An 18,622-nucleotide genomic window follows, 5' to 3' on the forward strand; every position below is an offset into this window, starting at 1 on the left:
TCCTCATAATATTCTAGAGTTGTTTAAGAGGACATGATATTTCTACAGTCACATTGTCATAGCTATCAAGTTACTACTGCATTCTCGTCCTAATTATGCTCAATTCTCATCACGATTTGTTCGGTGATCCACTGCAATCGCCTATAAGTTAAAGTTTAATTTACAGCCTGAGGTCCGTGTCATTTTTCCAGTCCGAATCGACCCGACCATCAAAGAGCGTCCATCTAGGATCGACGGACCCATCGATACAATCTAATTTTCCATTCCCATCGGAAGAGATCCAACCTGTGACAACGATCACGATCGATGGAACGTATCAAATTTGTACCTGACTTGATGTCATTGACAACAGCAGTATGACAATACAAACACGACGGTTTTGGAGAAGACCTGATAGAGACATAAAATACACGTTATTTCATGTGATATACAGCATCACCCGTTCGATACACACTTGTTACTAATCGCCACCTTCCAGAATTTCTTGCGTATCACTACATGCCAAGTCGAATACGAACTGCGTTCGCATGGGCTTGCAACCCTTCGCAGTCTGCCAAAGTCACTACGATAGGTCCCAACGTTTGTAGTCCATCCATAGTGACCTCCTGCGACGTTATGTGCTTCTGGAAAGACTGTGTATTGACGCCGCTGAACTGGCGTGCATATCCGTTTGTGGGAAGGGTGTGGTTCGTGCCCGAAGCATAGTCTCCGCAACTACAGTCATACGATCAACAGAAGGCGTGTGCCTGGTGGATAGAACTACTTACCTTTCGGGAGAGTACGGCCCTACGAACACGCTGCCTGCATTTTTTACGTGATCGACCCAAGCCGGTGCGTCCCTCAAGTGTAAAATGAGATGCTCAGGAGCGTAATCATTTGAAAACTCCATGGCAATATCTGTCCCTTGTGTTTTCACGATCAAACTTTTTGCCACGCTTTCGCGTACGATGTCGACACGACTCAAGGCGTGCGCTTGTTTATCCACCTCTTTTTCGACTTCTGCGAGCATGGTCTCCGAGAGAGATGAAGCGACCAAGACAACTTGAGAATCGATACCATGTTCTGCTTGTGAAAGTAGGTCGGCCGCGACAAAAGCAGGGTTACATGTGTCATCTGCTATCACCTTGAGGGGAAGTACCGTATTCGTTAGTCTTCCAAGGACAACGAACACGGTACGTCCGCAGTTGAAAAACCAGAGCTACTTACCAGTACCTCGGATGGCCCAGCAGGCATATCTATTGACACCAGTGCATCCGTGTCATTTTGTACGAGCATCTTCGCAGCTGTAACCCATTGATTCCCTGGCCCGAAAATCTTGTCAACTTTTGGGACGGTCTCTGTGCCATACGCCAGAGCAGCGACTGCTTGAGCCCCACCGGCTCTGAGGATGGCATGTGCGCCCACTTTATGAGCAACATAAAGTACCTCCGGGGAGATACTTCCATCAGCCCTGGGCGGCGTGGCCATGACGATTTTTTCACAACCAGCGACTTGGGCTGGGACACCTAGCATAAGTGCCGTGGAAGGGAGAACGGCAGTGCCCCCTGGAACATAAAGTCCCACCCGCGCGATGGAGCGGGCAAAACGGGTGCATGTAACCCCTGGCATAGTCTCCACAACAAGTGGAGCACCGTCAATTTGAGCGGCGTGGAATTTGTAGACGTTGCTGTAAGCAGCGTCAATGGCATCGCGTACAGCAGGATCGAGGTGCTGTGCTTCTGGTGCAAGAGGGTAGAAGGGTGGAAGGAGAAGTGGGGTATCCAATTGAACCTTGTCAAATTTGGCGGTGAGCTCACGTAGAGCAGAGTCTCCGCGAGCGCGAACATCATCAACTATGGGCTTGACCTTGGCAATCATTTCATCAGATCTGAGGACAGGTCGCTTAAGAAGTTTGGCGCGGTCCTCGAGGGATACAGCAGAGATATCAACTGTCTGCATTTGAATGGGCCCATTTCGGTCAAAAGGCGGCTTGCTAGAAGGTGTAGATGAAGCTCTAGGCGCTTCCGCCTTGGGTAATTCTGCTTTGGGGGGCTCAGCCTTGGGCAGCCATTGTTGCTTCGCATTTCCTGGCCTTCGACTGATCTTCATCGCCTTCTTATCTAGTGAGCGCTCAATGTCCCTGATGCTCACACCAGCAGCAACACAGCGTGCTAGGGTAAAGTAGATGAGATCAGCAGCTTCGAATGCCACTTCCTCATTTGTCTTTGCACGACACAGTTCATCGGCTTCTTCCATAATCTTTGCTTTCAGGAGCTCCTCGTCATTAAAAAGCCGGCGAGTATATGAACCCTGCGGCGCGTCAACTAAACGCAAGGCCAAAGTACGCTCGAGAGCGGCGAGTCCATCTAAATCGCCGAAGCACGAGGCGCGGTTAAGGTGACAGAAACCAGCGCCGTGCTGTATCACGCTAAACTCGAGCGCATCGGTATCGCAGTCTACGCGAATGCGCACGACGTCCTGCGTGGCCCCGGAGGTCTCGCCCTTGCGCCATAAACCGTGTTTTCTGGAGTGATATACCCCTTTGCCTGTGCGGATTGACTCAGCAACCGATTCACAAGACGAATAGACCAGGCCTAGAGAGCGTTTGCCCTGAGGATCAGAAGATACTACTGTTGGGAAAAGTCCGTCAGAGCGATCTGAAACAATTGGTGCAAGGAATGCATCTGCGATGCTAATCATTGTTTGGGAAGTAGAGCCGAGGGTGAGCTGGGAGAAAGGAATGACAACAGATGCGCCAACGGCTGCGAGTTTTCTAATGATTGAGGGTGTGGGGAGGTCAGGTGCTAAAACGTGCACTGCTGCGCCGACGAAGAAGCGTGATACGGAGTGGACAAGGTCTACATCAAATCCAAAGCCACTCGAAGAAGAAGTTTTAAGCAAGACGCCAGACACAGCGTTGCGAACGGAGTCGGAGACAGCGCTCACGTTAGCAACATCGAGGAGAAGGAGTAATCGATGAGGAGGCACCGTCCCAAGCAGACCTTTGGCAAGAGAAAGAGGCACAATGGCCTTGTCGGCGCCATTATCAAGGAGGGTGATGATTTCATTGACATCGGTAGATGTACTATCTTCCACCAGAAAATAACGGATTGTGCTTTCCGGGGTTGATCCAGATCTGGCGATGACTGGAGCAACACGCGAGACTGCGAGGAGGAGCTCCTCGTCGACAGGTTCGCTGTCGAGTAAAGCAAGAAATGGGAACATGACAAAACTTGACAAGAAGATTGACGCGGGCAGATGATGGATAATCTTAACTTTTATTGAATTCACGTCATGTACATTACAAAGCCGTGCTGTTCAACGGTCCAATAGTGTAGCGGTTATCACCCAAGATTCTGAAACACGCTTTCTTGTGACCCAGGTTCGATTCCTGGTTGGACCTACATTTTTTCTCCTTTCCGTTCTGATACTTATGTAAGCCCCGTCGATTTCTTAATTTCAAAAGTTGGCCATCATGTGCTGCACACGACTGATGCATGATGCCACCTTCTTCAGCCAGCAGAGAAGAAACTACAGCTTCGGATAACTCGTCTGCAGACTCCAAAGATGTAGGATCAAAGTTATACTGAATAAGGGGCCGTGCTGTCAATCACATAAGCTAGATACCGGAGCAGGTAATGTCTTCCTCACTTCAAGTTCACTCTCGCTATGATCTCTTCGTGCAGTGACATATGAGGGCTGAGGGCTGCAGCGCTGAGCAGTCGGCACGGAGGCCGAAAGATAAGCTATCTATTTATCAAATCTGAGTTCACAAGGAGAATATGTCGGATGTCATCTGCAATGGTGTGTCGGTGATGTACTACTGTCCCGTACATAGTTTTCAAACTTCTTGTGAGAGAGTAGGCACATCTTATGATGGCTCGCTTGCGCGTACGCTCACACAGCTTATCTGACTTGGAGGACTTCCATTCACCTTATCTGAGGACGTCTATCCACCTTATCTGAGTACTTCCATCCACCTAGCCCCCCGCAAGATGTCTCCTCAGGTGAGGCTGCGTTACGACTGCAGGTCGACTCCATACTCACCTAGTCATTCTCAGAATATACGCATCGACGTTCACCATCATGTCTTTCTCGATGCTGAGAAAAAGGCAAAGAAAAGCTTGGAAATAGGCTTCCGAACACCAGAGGAAAATCTACCTTGGACACCACAGATTAGTTTGGCTGTAATGGACAAGCTGGGGGTTCAAACAACAATTCTCTCTCCCCCTCCAGTCTCATCCAGTGGGGCGGAACACCCCGCGGAAGTGAGGAAACAGAATATTTACTCATCGCAATTATGCGCCACATATCCTGGAAGATTCGGTTTTTTTGCTTACCTCCCCTTCCTGGATGATATTCAAGGTACATTTTCCTGTAAAGCTTCCTTCCGCGTCGTTGGTCTTACGTCCTTTGCGAAACACAGGTACGTTAGAGGAGATCGCCTTCTCCTTTGACGTTCTTGGTGCAGATGGAGTGGCTCTGATTTCGAGCTATGGGGCTGGCAATTCTGCGAGTACGGCGTTTTGAATTGCAACGCGCTACAAACAATGACACAATGATGCTTTAGAATATGTCGCCGACGATTTATATGATCCCATCTGGGAGGAATTAGACCGAAGACATGCCGTCGTGTTTTTGCATGGCGCTCAGACGCCTTCCTCTACCCCTTACCCTCATCCGTGGCTTGGCGTGCCAATTTCTGAGGTGACTTCGATAGAATCCAAATAAATGCTCTTGCTCACTCTAAGAAGGTCCCCAACGAGACCTACAAGGCTGCTGCCCACCTGGTGGTCAGTGGAAAAAAGCGACACTTTCATAACGTGAACATAATCCTCACTCATCTGGGCGGGAGCACGCCATTTCTTGCTCCACGTGTTGCTGCCCTTTCACATTACATGGGTTGCCCGTTGACGCCGGACGAGATCATAGAAGATTTCAAGAGCTTTTATTTCGAGACTGCTCTTAGCGCGCACGAAACGACGCTTACCGCAATGGAGACATTCGTACCGTCTGACCGCCTCCTCTTCGGAACTGATTTCCCAGGTATTTAGCTGCGCGATGCATTACATAATTGATAATGATCCTGTTTTTAGCCGTGAGTATCAAGACAGTCGAGTGGTACACACAGAACCTGGAGAATCATTTCGCCGAAAGACCATTGGACCTCGCTAATACCATGCACGAAAATGCTCTTAGGCTCTTTCCAAACCTAGGAAAAAGCAAATACGTTTCCAACGGTGGACAGCAGATCAACGACGGGCCATAACGCGCTGTAAATTTGTGAAAGGATGCATTGAAGGCCGTACAAAGTGATGAAGTATGCAAAGGATCATAAATTCGATCTAAGGTAGCAGAAATGTAAATAGATGTCTATACACCGAGCCTGTGCAAAACATGAACCCAGTCACGAATGAACAAGAGCCAAAAAACGTACCTTCGCTTGCTGTGTTCATAGACAACGTATGATATAGAGACTGAAGGGATGACCTATGACAGTGATTAGCGTGGCAGCTACGCCATAACTCACAATAGTATACCTTCGCTAATGTCGGGAATAGTCCGCGATAAAATCCTCTCCACCCATCCCGTTGATACGTCCTTGTCACTACGTCCCAAGGACCCTTATAGCGCTGTGGATGGCCTGACGAACCTGATGCCTGTAACCGCGTCCGTACCAAATTTAACGGATACACGCTCGTGGCACCTACACTCCCAGATATGCTCCCAAAGGCAAGAATAGCAAGCACACCAGGCTCGTCTCTCCCAGTCGATCGCAAATATGCCAACTTCAATGCCTCAAAGGTGCTCATATCAATCGCCGAGTATCTGTGGTTCGATTAATGGAATAACTTTGTTAAGCCATCAGAATATTTACGGGAAAACTCCAATGAGACCGATCTTGTCTCCTGTCAGATGGAAGGCAAGGTCACCAACAACGCAAGACGAACCGTCAAACCGCGGTAGAAGGCTCGGAAGCGGCCAAGTTGCCACACTCTCCGGGCAGCACCCACGAGGCTTCGTTTCTGGTCGCCTGTCGAACTCATCATTTGTGTCTGTAAGGCACATGTTTATTATATTGTCAATCTAGGAACTCATTTGCTTCATACCTTCAGTGTCTCGATTGGATATATACCTTCATGGTGATGAGATGAAGGAACGAACAGGAGGGGGATCCATGTTTACTCACTAAGCTGGCTTGAAATTCCGCCAAGACCTCCGGAGAGGAAGCGACTTGTTCCGCTAATGTCCCTCGTGTCCTCCACACGATCCCAATATTGTGCGAAAGCTCGTTTCTGTAGATGTCAGGTCCAGATAGACCGCAAGCCAGAACAAGGTACATACAGCCGATTCATACGTCAAGAATTTGATAGCCGATTCAGGGAATATCTTCAGCACGGAAAGGCCATTGCCCGTCCAGAACGCAAGTGCACCGCCTTCGGAATAGATGCGTGCAACTGCGCCTGCGATCGCTTTTAATCCTCCCATCCCTGGCTTAGGTTGGATCGCAGCGCCGCCCATCTCAGGAGGGCGAGTGATTAGGAAAATTTTCACACGATCAAAAGGTGCTGTACATGTTCGAGACACTTCGGCGGATGTTAACTCACGGCGCAGTCAAGAGTCATAGTTGCGTACCAGCTCCTGCGAATCCACCAGCCATGAGAAACTTGAAAGCAGTAGGAGCTCCCAGCCAATCATGGTGTTCCTCTACCTCGTCATCGAATTCGTCATCTCCAATCACATCGGAACTGTCCCATAGTGATAGTAGAGGCTTGTCTTCCGCACTGAGACTGACGTCACCTGAAAATAATATTCACGCTTCGAATCATGGATGACGGGGATGAAATGTCAAACCTTCCATTGTTACCCGCGCCGCTCCCCTTCCGTCATCTCCCATAAACCTCTTCACTTCGTAGTATTGGTATATTTCAGCCGCGGATGCCTTTCGAGGTAATAATAATAAGAAATCCCTGAACTCCCGAAAGTTGATCATATGTGAATGTGACGACCAGGTCAGATACGTCATGAATTCAGTCAGTGTGGACGGCGGAAGTGTTATCCCTGGAAAATCATAAGGGCGAGCCATGCAAGATCACATGAATCTCACCGGCTTTGCTCAATGCTAATGTCAATTCCTGCGCATCGAGGTGGCCATTGCCATCGAGATCCAGCTCATCATGGAATATCGACCATAATTCTAAACCGCCTTTGTAAGATGTACCCAGCACGCCGTAACACAAAGTACTCACCAGCTTCCTTGGTCTCGGCATACCGCCGAAACTCAGGCCACCTAATATGACTAGGCCGTTCATTCGTTATGTGACCTCCACACTTCCCAAGGAGCTCATCCTCATATACCTTCTTCATTTCCTCCGCTCTCTGTGCCGCCAGCGGGTCCCCAGCAGGAAACGTTCTTGATGCAGCTACTCCCGATCCATGGTAGCTCGAATTAGGCAAATGCTTCCACAGTTCATGCAAACGTCTCTCCCGCTCCTCCTTCCCCTCTTGCTTTCGAAACTCGAGAAGATTGTGCGGAACCAGATGAAAGGGAGGAGGGTCGGACCTCAGTCGCGGGATAAATGGCCGATCATGGGCACCGGTGAGACAGGACTCGTAAAGTTCACGGCTCGTGGGGTGTTTTTCTGGAGCGTCCGCCATGAACTCAAGCCGGGCGAGATAGATAGATTGTGATGCCCGATTACGATAGTCAGTGTAGAATTCATGAAGACATTCTACACGTTTTTGAAACGTTCAGTTGGCGTAGTGTAGACCAATAGAAAACTGATGGAGTTCTGTTTACCACTGCTTGCCGAACCAAATTTAAACCAGTCATGCTCCTAGGCCAGTCACTTGGCAGATTCTGTCAAACAACTGTGTTGCAAATCAGTCGTGAAAAATGTGCTGCATAGTCTTTACAAAGAAATGGTAGTGTAAGAATGCACAAATGCGAAGTACAGTAAAGTTACAGTAAAATAGTTTCATTGTCCATCAGAGTCCCAATAAACATAGCAAATGCACAAAGAAGACCAAGTTCCCACTACATTACAGACAACATAGACCAGATATGAAACGCTTGAAGCCACTTGCGACTGACTGCCACCAACTGCGCTTTGCACGACCAGCGGCATCTCGATCAAGGAGGGCAGCAGGGAACTCAGAGGCATCCCGAGTAATCTCTTTATTGATCAGGCCTTGAGCAGAGGGAGTCGCAGTACCCTCGGTCCATTTCTCAGAATTAAGAGTGAAATTAAGAGTCGAGTTGAGAGTAGAGGGACGCCTATCGTGACCAGGAGAGTACGTGGGAGGTTGAGAAAACTTATCATGCCCAGCATGATTAGAAGGAGAGGAGACATCGTAGTGAGCCAGCACACTTGCAGGGGGTGTCGGCAGCGACGGCTTGGGAGGTACAGGCGGAGGTCCTGGCTTCTCAATCGAAATCAACGGAGCCGCGTCATGGTCTTGTTCACGAGAAGCCAAGGGAAGTGTGGAGTGGGGTGCCTTGCGTCAGTTGTCAACCCAAAGCACTTATTCAAAGGTAAGGCACATTACACATACTAGTTGTGATATGATAGTAGGCGTTGGCGAGTCACATCCAGATCCAGCTGATCTGGGCCTCTTGCGTTGGTTGGGGATTGGGGGCGTCGGGGGGCGAAATTCCTACAGAGTATGAAGACTCGATCTGGAAATATTTGCAGTCTACACGCACCTCTTGATAAGACGGCTGCCGTGCCGTGGATCGCATTAGGTGTTCCCAGGGCGTGGGCGAATTTGGACGAGACACGAGTTCCTCGTCGTGGTAGCTCTCAGTAGGTGTAGGAGGGGTAAAGTTCATAGTTCCCGATGTCCCCCAATCCTGTGATATATGAGTAAAGTTTGGATTCCTTGATCCAAGGATTAGCGTACAGGCGTTGAGGGTGACAGCCTTTCTGTGGAGAGTTCGGCACCGGTCCCATGAGCGTCGTGGCTCGATGGGCCCACGACTGTGATAATAGCAGGCAGGCCAGACGTCGCTCTTCCCTCTCTAGATACCGCCCGGTCAATTGCATTACGCCAGTCGGGGGGTAGCTTGAATAAATCGGCAAATATTCAGCTCTTTTAACAAGGAACGTGTGTATGTACTTACAGGAGGAGCGTCCTGATTGATAGAAGTGTGTGAAAAAGAAAACCGTCTCGTGGAGCTCGTCGGCGAACCATGGGGAGAAGCCGGGGGCGAGGGAATGAATTTTGGGACGGGCTTCCTATAACTCGAAGTTCGGCTGGATAGCTTCGGTGCCGACATTGTGACAGAATAGACAAATGTGGTGGGAGACGGTGACTTATGTGCGACGACCTCTTTGAGTCGAGACGTATGTGGCACCAATTATACCACAATTATAGCCTGTTGCTTTGCGTGGGCCTAGGATCAAAGTAGTCGTATAACAATTAAAGAAAATAATGATGAAAGAGAGAAAGGAACGGACTTCATATATAGAAACGCCTCGAGTTTATCCCGAGGCGGAAGTCATTAAGGCTTGGGAAATTCCTCTCTCTCGTCAGCAGCCACGCTTTGGACGTACAGAAGGCTCACCTCATGTATACCGCACGTGTGGCTGCGTTTGACTGGCTACAGTCACAATGAGACAACCGATCGCGACGAGCGCGAATCCTGACAAACAGGTCAGAGGGGAGTCCCAAGTTGCAAAATTGTTTGCCACCGGCATTCATTGATTAGTCGAGGACAAAGAACGATTTCCGCAGCCGTAAAGTCTTAATAGCACGATTCATAAAGCATTGTGCTCACGTACCTGATCTCCAAGGATAACTCCGAGCTTGTAACTTGTTAGGCTGTGAGGAGTCTGGAGGAGTGCACCCTGTACATTTCGGAATCAGTTCACCCCAATTATGGCATATCCTCTGTAATGAAACTTTCACTCTATTGAACTTTGACTCCGCACTTCCAAACTTTTCCCGATGTGCTTTACATCATACCCGATAAGCACAACGATATATATATCATGATGATCAGTGGAGCACAAGTTCCGTCAACATTTCCCGGCGCCCAAAATCCGCTGCGAAGTAACGTAGAAAAAGTCGGCAAACAGTGAACACCCTAACAGTAAGACATAATGCCATTGGATCAAGAAGATGAATAACTATATGTCAGTGAATTGCGTAGCTTTGTATGCGATTGAATTGTACGAGGTACAAGTTAGGTCATTAAATGGCGTTACTTGATGAATAGACAGATGGAAGCAATGCGTTAGTCGAAGTCGAAGGACGTGTCGAGGGTGGGTAAAGTTGAATCAAGGGTATCAAGGTTATGCTTAATGGAGTCCAAGCCAGATGATAACGCATTCTCGTCGTGGGATTATAATTATCGTTGCAGGCAAGACGGACGCAACCTCCCGGCTCCCGGATCCCGTCGTGAATAGATGAAGTCATAATCAATGTGATATGAAGCGCGGCAGATTCCTCAAGGAAGGCTAGACTTCTCTTGGACGAGAGCTTCCAGCAGCTGGTGTTCCTCACGTTGCGTACGTGAGTGCGAAGATAACCGAACCTTCCATTCTTGTACCCATGCCCATCTTGAGACACGTTCCTCTTGACTGATGCTTGATCTATTAGATTGTGGTGAGGAAGATGCCGAGATCAAAGAACGTAGCCGCTCGCGTCCGAGGATAGGTGCCAGTGAGAGAAACGACAAAAACGCAAGTTTGACTAGAATGTCTGGTGAGGTCAGCAGTGACGAGACTGTTTGCTGGGACGGCGAGGTCGTGGATGCAACGGTTTGAAGAATATCACCGATCTGACGTCAATGGTTATTTGGGCACTCCAAGGTCAGTAAATCGAAATCCTACCTGACAAGTGACCGCCGTCCAAGGGAGGCACCCAATGAAGGCACCGAGGAGGCAATCGGAGATCGCAACACCACACACACCACAAGCGATGTTAATTCCCGACCAAGGCACTACGCCAACGAGGCGGAGCACGGACAACCGTGCCCAGGTCGGCGACTTTGATTTTTTGCCGGTTGACAAATTGGATTCTCCCTCCAAGGCGATACGGGTCATATGGAGTGCACGAGGGAATAGGCGCGATAGGGATGGTGCTAAAGGTACACACAAAAGGGTTGCAAAGATTGAACCCAGTGTAGTCAATGCAGAGAGGAGCAATGTAGCCAGAACAGGATGAAACAGAGCGCCCGCTAAAACATTCTATTTTTAAAAAAGGAGCCAGGTAAATCTATCAACCAAAAATAAGATAAGCTCCGGTTTGCTCACCCAGATGACGCTGCCTGGGATCGACCAAGCATGCTTCCACACTGCAGTTACAGACAAGACGCCGATGACATGAGCTAAATGTAGCGGACCACTTTGCGAATATGCATGCAGCTCACGGCCTAGCGCCGCAAGCTCGGGTAGCGTTCTCGGGAAAGCAACGGAAATGGGCAAGGAATAGAGGGACAACAGTACGGCCGCCGTTGTTAGCGGGAAAAGTAGCATCACCAGCAGTATAGGAGCGTGCACCTAAAATGGCCAAAGGATCAGATTGAGTAGGGTGGGAAGGGGTGTAGAACGAACCGACGGAGGGCGCCACCAGCGAGCATGCGTACGAGGTGCATCCTTGTCGTTAAAAATGTCACCAAATGTTGTCTGCTGCGAGGATGCAGATATTGGTAAAACCAATTCGTCCTGCACGGTAGACTGCGGAGACGAAGGAGTAGACCAGTTTATAGAGTGAGTTGTGGGCACGTGCAAGAGATCTAAGAAACTGGATGCGATCACTGCGAACATGGAATGTTTCTGGTCCTGTTCAGGTGAGGCAAGTATTTGAGGAGAGGGTTCAAGATGTGACTTATCCACAGATGGTGTGGACGGTGTGGATGGTTCGGATTGCTGTATAGGGAGAATGAGTGAAGAAGAGCGACGTCTTCCCAACGTGTTTATGGTGAGTGCAGGACGTATGTTGGTTGAAGAAGCACGACTGCGATTAGGCGGTGGTACAGCCAAAGACTCCATCAAAGTCACTGCAGTTAAGTAAAAGGGAAAAATTGGCCAGGTTGAAAAAATAACAACTAAATATATAATACGTAAACTAGTCTGACGCTCCGATCGGCATGTATGAGCAATCCCCGATATTGGTCGGGGTATTGCAAGTTTTCACTCTAATACTACACCACAATTGCAGTACTATCAGGTACTATCGTGCAGATGACTGGACGTCGGCAGGTAATACGCAAGCACACCGGACATACACAGCATCATGATCCGTCGTCCGCGTCATCACTCTGTCAACAACAACCGACTTACTCAGACCTGTCGGACTACGTAATCCAACACCATCCCTGACAAATCATCTCGGGCTCCGTTGGTTCAAACGGTCGGCATCGGTGCATAGATGTCATAGCATAACATAGAAATTGTAGTAGGCACCTCTTCATAGTACACCCGAATGACCCCTCAATGCGCTCTCCTGCTCTCCTGGATAATGTTACCGAGCTCCTCCAGTTTGCGCTTTGCACGAAGGAGTGTACCAAGCTAATCAATGCATTAGTCCGACATCCTAATGAATACACTAGCACACCCACCCGTTTCTTCGTCAATTTTCTTGCCTTCTTATCCTGAATAGTCATCGACGTATTTAAGAACTTGTTTAGCACACGATAAGATCAACGCACCTTGGCATTTCTCAGCAACTCAAGTACCCGACGCTCGTATGGTGCAAAGCCAGAAACTTCCCGCACGACAGACCGCACGAACTTGTTTTTTGTTGATTGAATGCCCTTGCGGTGGCTGGGGCGCGTGGTCTTAGGAATGGCGGTGGTGGGGTAGCCCTTGTTCAGGCCCTGGCGCAAGTCTATGTCGACATTTGCGATGAGCGGTACGAAACATTCAAGCAAGTCACTCACTGCTTCGTACCATTTTCTTCAGGTCTTGAGGATGTGCGGTTGTTATTGGCGTCCAAGTCTACCTTGCCTCTTTCCAGGAGTCACGTGTGCTGTATTGTGGCTGATGGTACTGTACAGTTTCTTTTCCAGTATATTCCCACAACCTTTGACGAAGACATAAGGATTAGAACGTCAAAGACGTTGTATATGCATTTTGTATGCAGAGTTGTACACTATTATGTGATCTATGCTGTGATTGCAGTCATGGATGCGCAAATAAGACATTCGAAACCTAGATAATCTGTGCAGCAAAAGTGTCATGAGCCCGCTCTGTCCCACAACACTCGTCTTAGTATTGCCGCACGACTTTCACCCTTCCTGTGGCGCGCCCCGAGGTAACCACGTTGTCTTCTATATGAGGCACTGCAATGGACGTCGGCGATGTCCGCGCGGAAGAGGGAAGGTGGATGGGTGTGGGTGGCCGGGGTGAATCGGCGTATTGCTCACCTCGAATTAGGTGCCTCCGCGAGCCTCCTTCCTCTTCCTCTTCTTCTTCCTCCTCCTCCTCTTCTTCTTCATCGTCTTCAAGGGTTTCCTGTAGGAGGTAAAGCAGCTTGTATGAGTGAAAATGTCTCCGTGCCGAGATTATACCCTACCGCATCAAAATCTTCCATTAGCCGATCATCTTCATCAATGTCCTCCTCCTCGTCATACTCATCGTCATCTATCCACCGACCCCTCCAGTCTACCATATCCAATTCATCTGGGCTCTCCGGTCTCACCCGTAACCATTGCATCCGGGGTCCAGTCTTGGCCCGTTCACTGACTTTGAAACCATATATTCGTGGTTGATAAAGGTGGCCTGCAGGGCGTTTCTGCCCCCCATGCGGATTTGGATTGATGAAGGGTGAAGGTCGCGAAGAACTACTACCCGAGCCACTGTGTGGTGAGCGCCCGGGAGACATGGATGATCCCGGCGATGACGAAGGTTTGTAGAACGGCGCTGGGGCGAGTTCACGATAACTCTGGAAAAATAGGTGTGCAAATGTCGTTCCAAAGAAGGCCCCTACATCCCTCAAGATCTCGGTGAGAAGTACTAACGGTCAGTAGAGATACAGCTCACACACCATCGACCCCTTGGAAACGACTGCTCGGTGGTGCATAGATATCATTGCAATTTGGACAGAAAAGTTTAACTGTGTCGAGGCCGGGAAGATCAGAACGACCGGAAGGAACTACATTGCAGCCCATGCAATATACACGCGGGCAGACGCCAAAGAGGGCATTTTCATACTTATCAACCTGTGAGAAAGGATGATCGACTCGATCAAGTGTGTTGGTGCACGATATGGTTGACTCACCATTGCTTGCAATCCAGCACGCGTCAGTATATAACGTTGATGTACTAGACCATACAGTAGTTCAGCTGATGCTTCGACGATTGACACGTCGGGTATTTTTGAGGAATCTTCGTCTCGGAGCGAATAAGATCGTTGCGCCACAGAATGAAAAAGGCGACGTACCAGGCTCCACGTCCAACACCATCTCCATTGCTTCCTTCCAGAATGGTACCATGGCATTCAAGCCGGTGAGGTTGAAATCATCCTCGATAAAATCTTCCGAGACTTCACAGAAGTACTCGTGGCCAGGCAGTGAGCAAAACCAGCTAATCCACGTAAGGGTAGATGTAGGAGTAGATGATGCTGAAAATGAACATGGAGTAAGTTAGCGAGCTGTCGATAGATAACTCCAAAAAAACGCGCAAAGAAAGTCACAACTTATGAAGTCCGGAATGAATGATAGGTTTGATACGCACTGTAGCCTTCTTCAACTTCCTCCATAACCTCGTCGCCCTCACCAATACCACTAATTGCCTCTTCCTCCTCAAGCTCGACCTGCTCCTCCTCAAGCTCGGGTGCACGGGACATAACGTTCACACTTTAAGTCAGACTGGCTGACGTGCTGTGGGTCTGCATTCTGTTTCTCCAGAAGTTCCAGATTTGTATTCAAACTCCGCTTTTGTGTTCACAGCTGCAACGCTTCGATCACGACAAACTTTAGCAAGATTTTGGGCCACAGGGAACAGCTACAGACCTCGGCGCACATCGAACACATGAACCCTCTTCCTAGCACATTTGTATGTAATACTTGGCTCTATTTGCAACTCACGACGTCTGGAAACTGCATGTCATCTGTTCTTTTACATGTCCACCCCAAAATGAAGATCCCATGATAACCAGCAGCAATAATTGCCCAGCAATCCAACTGATGATGGTATATGAAACAGCCTTCCATCTTGGCAATGCACCAATCTCCGCAGCAAATGTACTGATTGTCGTTAGACAACCACAATACCCGTCTCCTAAACCCTGAAGCAGCGAGCAAGCATTTTGAGAAACTGGAGATGGGAAGCCTTGGAGTACATGGAAAAAACCAAGGAGAGCGGTCCCAAGTGAGTTTGCCATGAAGGTTCCAAGAGGTATAGTCTTCAAGCGGGGATTCAAATTTATCGACAGAAGGTACCGAGTTAATGTGCCAGGGAACGAAAATAGGAGAGCAGCTGTCGCTTGATGGCGGAAATTGCCTGGCAGGAAGAAGTACACAGGAAGGGTCGCTGCGTATGTGAGGATCGCAAGGATGGTAAGCGTGTATCGGAGGTTCTTGCTCGGCGGTGGAGGTGCCGAGAAATACGGCTGAACTGCTCCACAGACGTATACTCCAAATTTCAATGACGCCAACGACAACACGAGGGTGACCCAAGTCTGGGTAAAACCATCCATGAACTGTTAAACGTAAAAGAAAATGGCGTCATGAATTGACCGTAAAAAAAGGTAAGGGTCTGCTCACATCTCGAAGACCGCCTCTGAAGAACTGACCGCTATTCACCCACGAATCAAAGATGTCCACCTGCCACCCAGAGAATGTTGTTAATGATCCACAGAACCCTGTGCCAGGTTAATGGGTATTATGGTGTGATAGCAGAGGTACTAACCAGTGGTCAAGGCCGTGTATAACGGACCATAGCTGCGGAAAAGTATGAAAAGCTAGGTGGTGAAAGAGAGAAGGGACACATACAAATTACCAAATGGTACTTTCATTCTTAAGCCAACGCCCATGATAAAGCACCCTGTGGCTTGGACGTAAGCCAATGGGAAGATACTTTGGCCGTCGTAGGTTGTAAGCGCTTGTAAGCCGAGCCGTGCGAGGACGCCGAACATTGACGCGGGCATGAGGAGGGCTAGCACATGGATTGATAGGGGGTGATATATCTTTGCAGGTGGAAGTTCTTCGACTTCTGATGGAGGGCGATCGATGCTAGCGAGAGTATTTGCGTCGTCTGTTGTTTGATGACGAGCGAGAATGGACCCGACATCAGGATGCTGTTGCGATGGAAGGTCTAAAGACATTAGTGAGGTATCAGTGTGATGGGAAACTTCAGTTTGCAGGAGAAGGGAATATATACTTGGTTGATTCGAATTCGACACTTGGAAGCAGCAACAAATTGCAAAAAGCGTTGTTCGAAATCGGGAGTTGACAACGTTGATTGCCAACCAGTGGACCAACCAATGAGAAGCCAGGGATAGAATCGAGCGCTGAACGCTGAGCGACGATTATTTATACAAATGACTAGCCTAGTGACTACAAACACAGGCAGGCAAAAACTACTCATGACAATCAATTTGCTTTTCATGAGCAGGTGATTAGTAGCGGCATGACTAGCTATAGCTTGTTGACTCGACTCAATTACTCTTGGAGTCACAGATCCGGATGCTGTGTGTAAAATTGACCTCGACTGGATTGAGGTCTTGAGCTTCAGAGCTTGTATAGTGTTTCGAGTGTACTGTTATCGGATATAAGTTGCTGCACCGTAGGGTGCAGGTCTCTTCGCTGTAAAAATATCCACTCGGAAGAAGCTTGATCATGGGTAGAACAATTGTAACGATGCGAGATAACGGGGAGCCGGGAATGAGGATTGGGACTAAGATGACTCGAATGAAACGATCACGGGCCATGGTGCTGCGGCAACGACACGGGGTCAGACATGTTGCTCGCAGCGGCAGCTCCGAGCTACCATGCATGTCAATTACTTCAATTGTTGAAGGGGTGCAAGCAGGGCCTCAATTGAAAGAACAGGGGCCACGCGAGGCTCCTCGGAGAATGACCGTCGCATCTAGGAGATTGATGATGAACAGCTACTGGCAGCTCTGAGCTCATGCTCATTGCAATTGTGGGAAGTTCGAGAAATATCGAAGGTCATTTCGATGCGAACCGAGAACGGCGTTTAGCTCGAGTTGGCAACATTCTTGCAAGTCAGGTAAGTCCGACCCAAAAGTTTGATTACAAATTTCGAATTCTAACTTTATCATCCTAAATTTGATTTCCACAAGTGTATATATCTACCATCCTCAGCACACATGCTGTTCTGCCCGACATGCGCTAATCTCCTCGTCATATCCTCAGAAACAGGGTACAATAAATGGGCATGCAATTCCTGTCCATATGAGTTTCCCATCTCGAAGCAGGTATGTACTCCAATCATTTAAAAACTATATTACCCTCCTTGATACCAGTCCTTTCATGGCCGCGTCGTAGATGACTTCCCGTTCGCGTATGAAGCGCAAGGAAGCAGACGACGTACTCGGAGGAGAGGAGACCTGGCGAGATGCTGATTCTACTGCAAGTTAGTCACTTCTTTTCTTTCGCGATGCAGGAAGTTGATACACAATCCATAGTCACTTGTGACAAGTGCAGTCATCCTCGCGCATATTTCTATCAGTTACAGATCCGATCTGCGGATGAGCCCATGACGACATGTATGTTATTCCTCTCAAATCAATTTACGACGCTTGACACTGATTCACTGCTTCTTGGGATCAGTCTACAGGTCAGTGTTACTGGCATCTATGATAGCCAGTTTGATGATCGAGCTCCAGATGCGCCGGATGTGCCTATCAATGGCGCGAAAATTAACCTTTTTTTAAAAAAAAAACATGGGTGCCGAGATGCTTACTAGCACTTCATGATTCTGATGTGTACACCAAAATGTTGCTAAGCCTCTGGCATCCTCAGTCACGTCGGAGCCACCACCCACACTCCCATCTTGATTCCATTCATTGTTCACGGGTGTGTACTACCCATCTCACAGAGTTTCCATCTGCGTGGGGGCCGCACATATGAGCTTGTGAATATCACAGTGTGAGGATTTACACCCACCTCCGAATTATTGCGCCCCGGGACCTCAGCGCGGCTCGGTGCTTTCTCCATCCCAGGCTGTGCATGCTTACAGTACCCTCGCCCCCACCGCTGTCCCTCCACAATTTCCCCCGAGCCCGCCACCTAAAAGCCCAGCTGTCATCATATTTCAAACTTTTACTCTTCCGGCAGCTGATAACTGTCATCATGCCAACGTCAGCATATAACAGGCAGGGTGAACGAATACTACTGCGACCGTTGGAACGGGTTGAATCGGTGACAAACTTACATCATAGGCGTATAGCTTTCCAAGTTGGCGGCCGTGGGCGCGCGAATGACAGCGGTAGGCGTTCCGCTTTGGCTGACAGAAAGGCTGTACGTCGGAGGCCGCCGTGTCCACTCATCTATGAATATCATCGCCTTCATGGTCAAGTCGATGCTGGAAGTCGATGGACTAGTCGGTGTATACTTGTCTGAGAATTCAGAAAGTTTACATAGTAGCTCAAATAATAGTCACTGCTAGTCGAGTTGTCATGATGACACTTGCAATGCGCTAATGGTTACTTCTCGCGAAGTGAGCTG

The 18,622-nt window shown here is 48.8% G+C and overlaps 9 protein-coding genes and 1 non-coding gene across 10 annotated transcripts; 3 read left to right on the forward strand and 7 right to left on the reverse strand.

Annotated features, from left to right (window-relative positions):
* Positions 1-297: 297 nt before the first annotated feature.
* Positions 298-3,217, reverse strand: F5147DRAFT_676022 (histidine biosynthesis trifunctional-protein). Its single transcript, XM_041435987.1, has 3 exons — positions 1,207-3,217; positions 768-1,123; positions 298-714 (listed from the first exon to the last, which is right to left on the reverse strand). Exons 1-3 carry the CDS (start codon positions 3,202-3,204, stop codon positions 495-497), a joined length of 2,574 nt encoding a protein of 857 aa, XP_041297492.1. The 5' UTR covers positions 3,205-3,217; the 3' UTR covers positions 298-494.
* An 85-nt stretch (positions 3,218-3,302) lies between these two features.
* Positions 3,303-3,382, forward strand: F5147DRAFT_t35. Its single transcript has one exon. It is a non-coding gene; the product is annotated as a tRNA-Gln (tRNA).
* A 352-nt stretch (positions 3,383-3,734) lies between these two features.
* Positions 3,735-5,286, forward strand: F5147DRAFT_390317 (uncharacterized protein). Its single transcript, XM_041429561.1, has 7 exons — positions 3,735-3,783; positions 3,844-3,986; positions 4,041-4,344; positions 4,406-4,495; positions 4,550-4,686; positions 4,734-5,025; positions 5,076-5,286. Exons 2-7 carry the CDS (start codon positions 3,975-3,977, stop codon positions 5,246-5,248), a joined length of 1,008 nt encoding a protein of 335 aa, XP_041297493.1. The 5' UTR covers positions 3,735-3,783; positions 3,844-3,974; the 3' UTR covers positions 5,249-5,286.
* Positions 5,287-5,300: 14 nt separating this feature from the next.
* Positions 5,301-7,775, reverse strand: F5147DRAFT_390260 (mitochondrial carrier). The gene is made up of 12 exons (XM_041429560.1): positions 7,230-7,775; positions 7,088-7,177; positions 6,835-7,041; positions 6,616-6,780; positions 6,325-6,566; positions 6,170-6,275; positions 6,090-6,115; positions 5,931-6,035; positions 5,858-5,880; positions 5,520-5,808; positions 5,417-5,469; positions 5,301-5,365 (listed from the first exon to the last, which is right to left on the reverse strand). Exons 1-12 carry the CDS (start codon positions 7,636-7,638, stop codon positions 5,353-5,355), a joined length of 1,728 nt encoding a protein of 575 aa, XP_041297494.1. The 5' UTR covers positions 7,639-7,775; the 3' UTR covers positions 5,301-5,352.
* Positions 7,776-7,866: 91 nt separating this feature from the next.
* Positions 7,867-9,628, reverse strand: F5147DRAFT_390391 (uncharacterized protein). Its single transcript, XM_041429562.1, has 6 exons — positions 9,548-9,628; positions 9,104-9,502; positions 8,884-9,045; positions 8,687-8,833; positions 8,536-8,637; positions 7,867-8,478 (listed from the first exon to the last, which is right to left on the reverse strand). The coding sequence occupies exons 2-6, from the start codon at positions 9,257-9,259 to the stop codon at positions 8,023-8,025; spliced, it is 1,023 nt and encodes a 340-aa protein (XP_041297495.1). The 5' UTR covers positions 9,260-9,502; positions 9,548-9,628; the 3' UTR covers positions 7,867-8,022.
* An 804-nt stretch (positions 9,629-10,432) lies between these two features.
* On the reverse strand, positions 10,433-11,978 carry F5147DRAFT_569105 (uncharacterized protein; the record flags this gene model as incomplete). Its single annotated transcript, XM_041430938.1, has 4 exons — positions 10,433-10,765; positions 10,818-11,174; positions 11,241-11,486; positions 11,541-11,978. 4 exons carry the CDS (start codon positions 11,976-11,978, stop codon positions 10,433-10,435), a joined length of 1,374 nt encoding a protein of 457 aa, XP_041297496.1.
* A 441-nt stretch (positions 11,979-12,419) lies between these two features.
* On the reverse strand, positions 12,420-12,817 carry F5147DRAFT_569166 (ribosomal protein L36e; the record flags this gene model as incomplete). The annotated part of the gene is made up of 3 exons (XM_041430942.1): positions 12,420-12,497; positions 12,548-12,580; positions 12,638-12,817. Coding segments are annotated over 3 exons (291 nt in total), but the record flags the coding sequence as incomplete, so codon positions are not given.
* Positions 12,818-12,998: 181 nt separating this feature from the next.
* Positions 12,999-14,866, reverse strand: F5147DRAFT_390893 (casein kinase II regulatory subunit-domain-containing protein). Its single transcript, XM_041429563.1, has 6 exons — positions 14,664-14,866; positions 14,371-14,550; positions 14,209-14,315; positions 13,975-14,149; positions 13,504-13,913; positions 12,999-13,442 (listed from the first exon to the last, which is right to left on the reverse strand). Exons 1-6 carry the CDS (start codon positions 14,773-14,775, stop codon positions 13,197-13,199), a joined length of 1,230 nt encoding a protein of 409 aa, XP_041297498.1. The 5' UTR covers positions 14,776-14,866; the 3' UTR covers positions 12,999-13,196.
* A 146-nt stretch (positions 14,867-15,012) lies between these two features.
* On the reverse strand, positions 15,013-16,530 carry F5147DRAFT_818388 (CrcB-like protein-domain-containing protein; the record flags this gene model as incomplete). Its single annotated transcript, XM_041443605.1, has 3 exons — positions 15,930-16,530; positions 15,695-15,792; positions 15,013-15,630 (listed from the first exon to the last, which is right to left on the reverse strand). Exons 1-3 carry the CDS (start codon positions 16,252-16,254, stop codon positions 15,013-15,015), a joined length of 1,041 nt encoding a protein of 346 aa, XP_041297499.1. The 5' UTR covers positions 16,255-16,530.
* A 684-nt stretch (positions 16,531-17,214) lies between these two features.
* F5147DRAFT_676056 (uncharacterized protein) lies at positions 17,215-18,618 on the forward strand. Its single transcript, XM_041435988.1, has 5 exons — positions 17,215-17,370; positions 17,441-17,528; positions 17,581-17,792; positions 17,918-17,971; positions 18,043-18,618. Exons 1-5 carry the CDS (start codon positions 17,263-17,265, stop codon positions 18,265-18,267), a joined length of 687 nt encoding a protein of 228 aa, XP_041297500.1. The 5' UTR covers positions 17,215-17,262; the 3' UTR covers positions 18,268-18,618.
* Positions 18,619-18,622: the final 4 nt, after the last annotated feature.

This window comes from Suillus discolor, assembly GCF_016758755.1.
Source record: "Suillus discolor strain FC423 chromosome Unknown F5147scaffold_7, whole genome shotgun sequence".
NCBI classification, from domain to species: domain Eukaryota; kingdom Fungi; phylum Basidiomycota; class Agaricomycetes; order Boletales; family Suillaceae; genus Suillus; species Suillus discolor.

Coding starts and splice junctions, on each gene's coding strand:
- F5147DRAFT_676022 (XM_041435987.1), bottom strand. CDS start 3,204: ATGTTCCCATTTCTTGCTTTACTCGACAGCGAACCTGTCGACGAGGAG. Junction 1,124..1,206: donor CTGGGCCATCCGAGGTACTG/GTAAGTAGCTCT, acceptor CTTCCCCTCAAG/GTGATAGCAGATGACACATG. Junction 715..767: donor GGGCCGTACTCTCCCGAAAG/GTAAGTAGTTCT, acceptor GTATGACTGTAG/TTGCGGAGACTATGCTTCGG.
- F5147DRAFT_390317 (XM_041429561.1), top strand. Junction 4,345..4,405: donor CTTCCTGGATGATATTCAAG/GTACATTTTCCT, acceptor TGCGAAACACAG/GTACGTTAGAGGAGATCGCC. Junction 4,496..4,549: donor TGGGGCTGGCAATTCTGCGA/GTACGGCGTTTT, acceptor ATGATGCTTTAG/AATATGTCGCCGACGATTTA.
- F5147DRAFT_390260 (XM_041429560.1), bottom strand. CDS start 7,638: ATGGCGGACGCTCCAGAAAAACACCCCACGAGCCGTGAACTTTACGAG. Junction 6,567..6,615: donor TGGTGGATTCGCAGGAGCTG/GTACGCAACTAT, acceptor CATCCGCCGAAG/TGTCTCGAACATGTACAGCA. Junction 5,809..5,857: donor GGTCTCATTGGAGTTTTCCC/GTAAATATTCTG, acceptor ATCGAACCACAG/ATACTCGGCGATTGATATGA.
- F5147DRAFT_390391 (XM_041429562.1), bottom strand. CDS start 9,259: ATGTCGGCACCGAAGCTATCCAGCCGAACTTCGAGTTATAGGAAGCCC. Junction 9,046..9,103: donor TCAATCAGGACGCTCCTCCT/GTAAGTACATAC, acceptor GATTTATTCAAG/CTACCCCCCGACTGGCGTAA. Junction 8,834..8,883: donor GGCTGTCACCCTCAACGCCT/GTACGCTAATCC, acceptor CATATATCACAG/GATTGGGGGACATCGGGAAC.
- F5147DRAFT_390893 (XM_041429563.1), bottom strand. CDS start 14,775: ATGTCCCGTGCACCCGAGCTTGAGGAGGAGCAGGTCGAGCTTGAGGAG. Junction 14,551..14,663: donor GGAAGTTGAAGAAGGCTACA/GTGCGTATCAAA, acceptor GTTCATTTTCAG/CATCATCTACTCCTACATCT. Junction 14,150..14,208: donor GTGCTGGATTGCAAGCAATG/GTGAGTCAACCA, acceptor CCTTTCTCACAG/GTTGATAAGTATGAAAATGC.
- F5147DRAFT_676056 (XM_041435988.1), top strand. CDS start 17,263: ATGCTGTTCTGCCCGACATGCGCTAATCTCCTCGTCATATCCTCAGAA. Junction 17,371..17,440: donor AGTTTCCCATCTCGAAGCAG/GTATGTACTCCA, acceptor GCCGCGTCGTAG/ATGACTTCCCGTTCGCGTAT. Junction 17,972..18,042: donor ATTCCATTCATTGTTCACGG/GTGTGTACTACC, acceptor TGAATATCACAG/TGTGAGGATTTACACCCACC.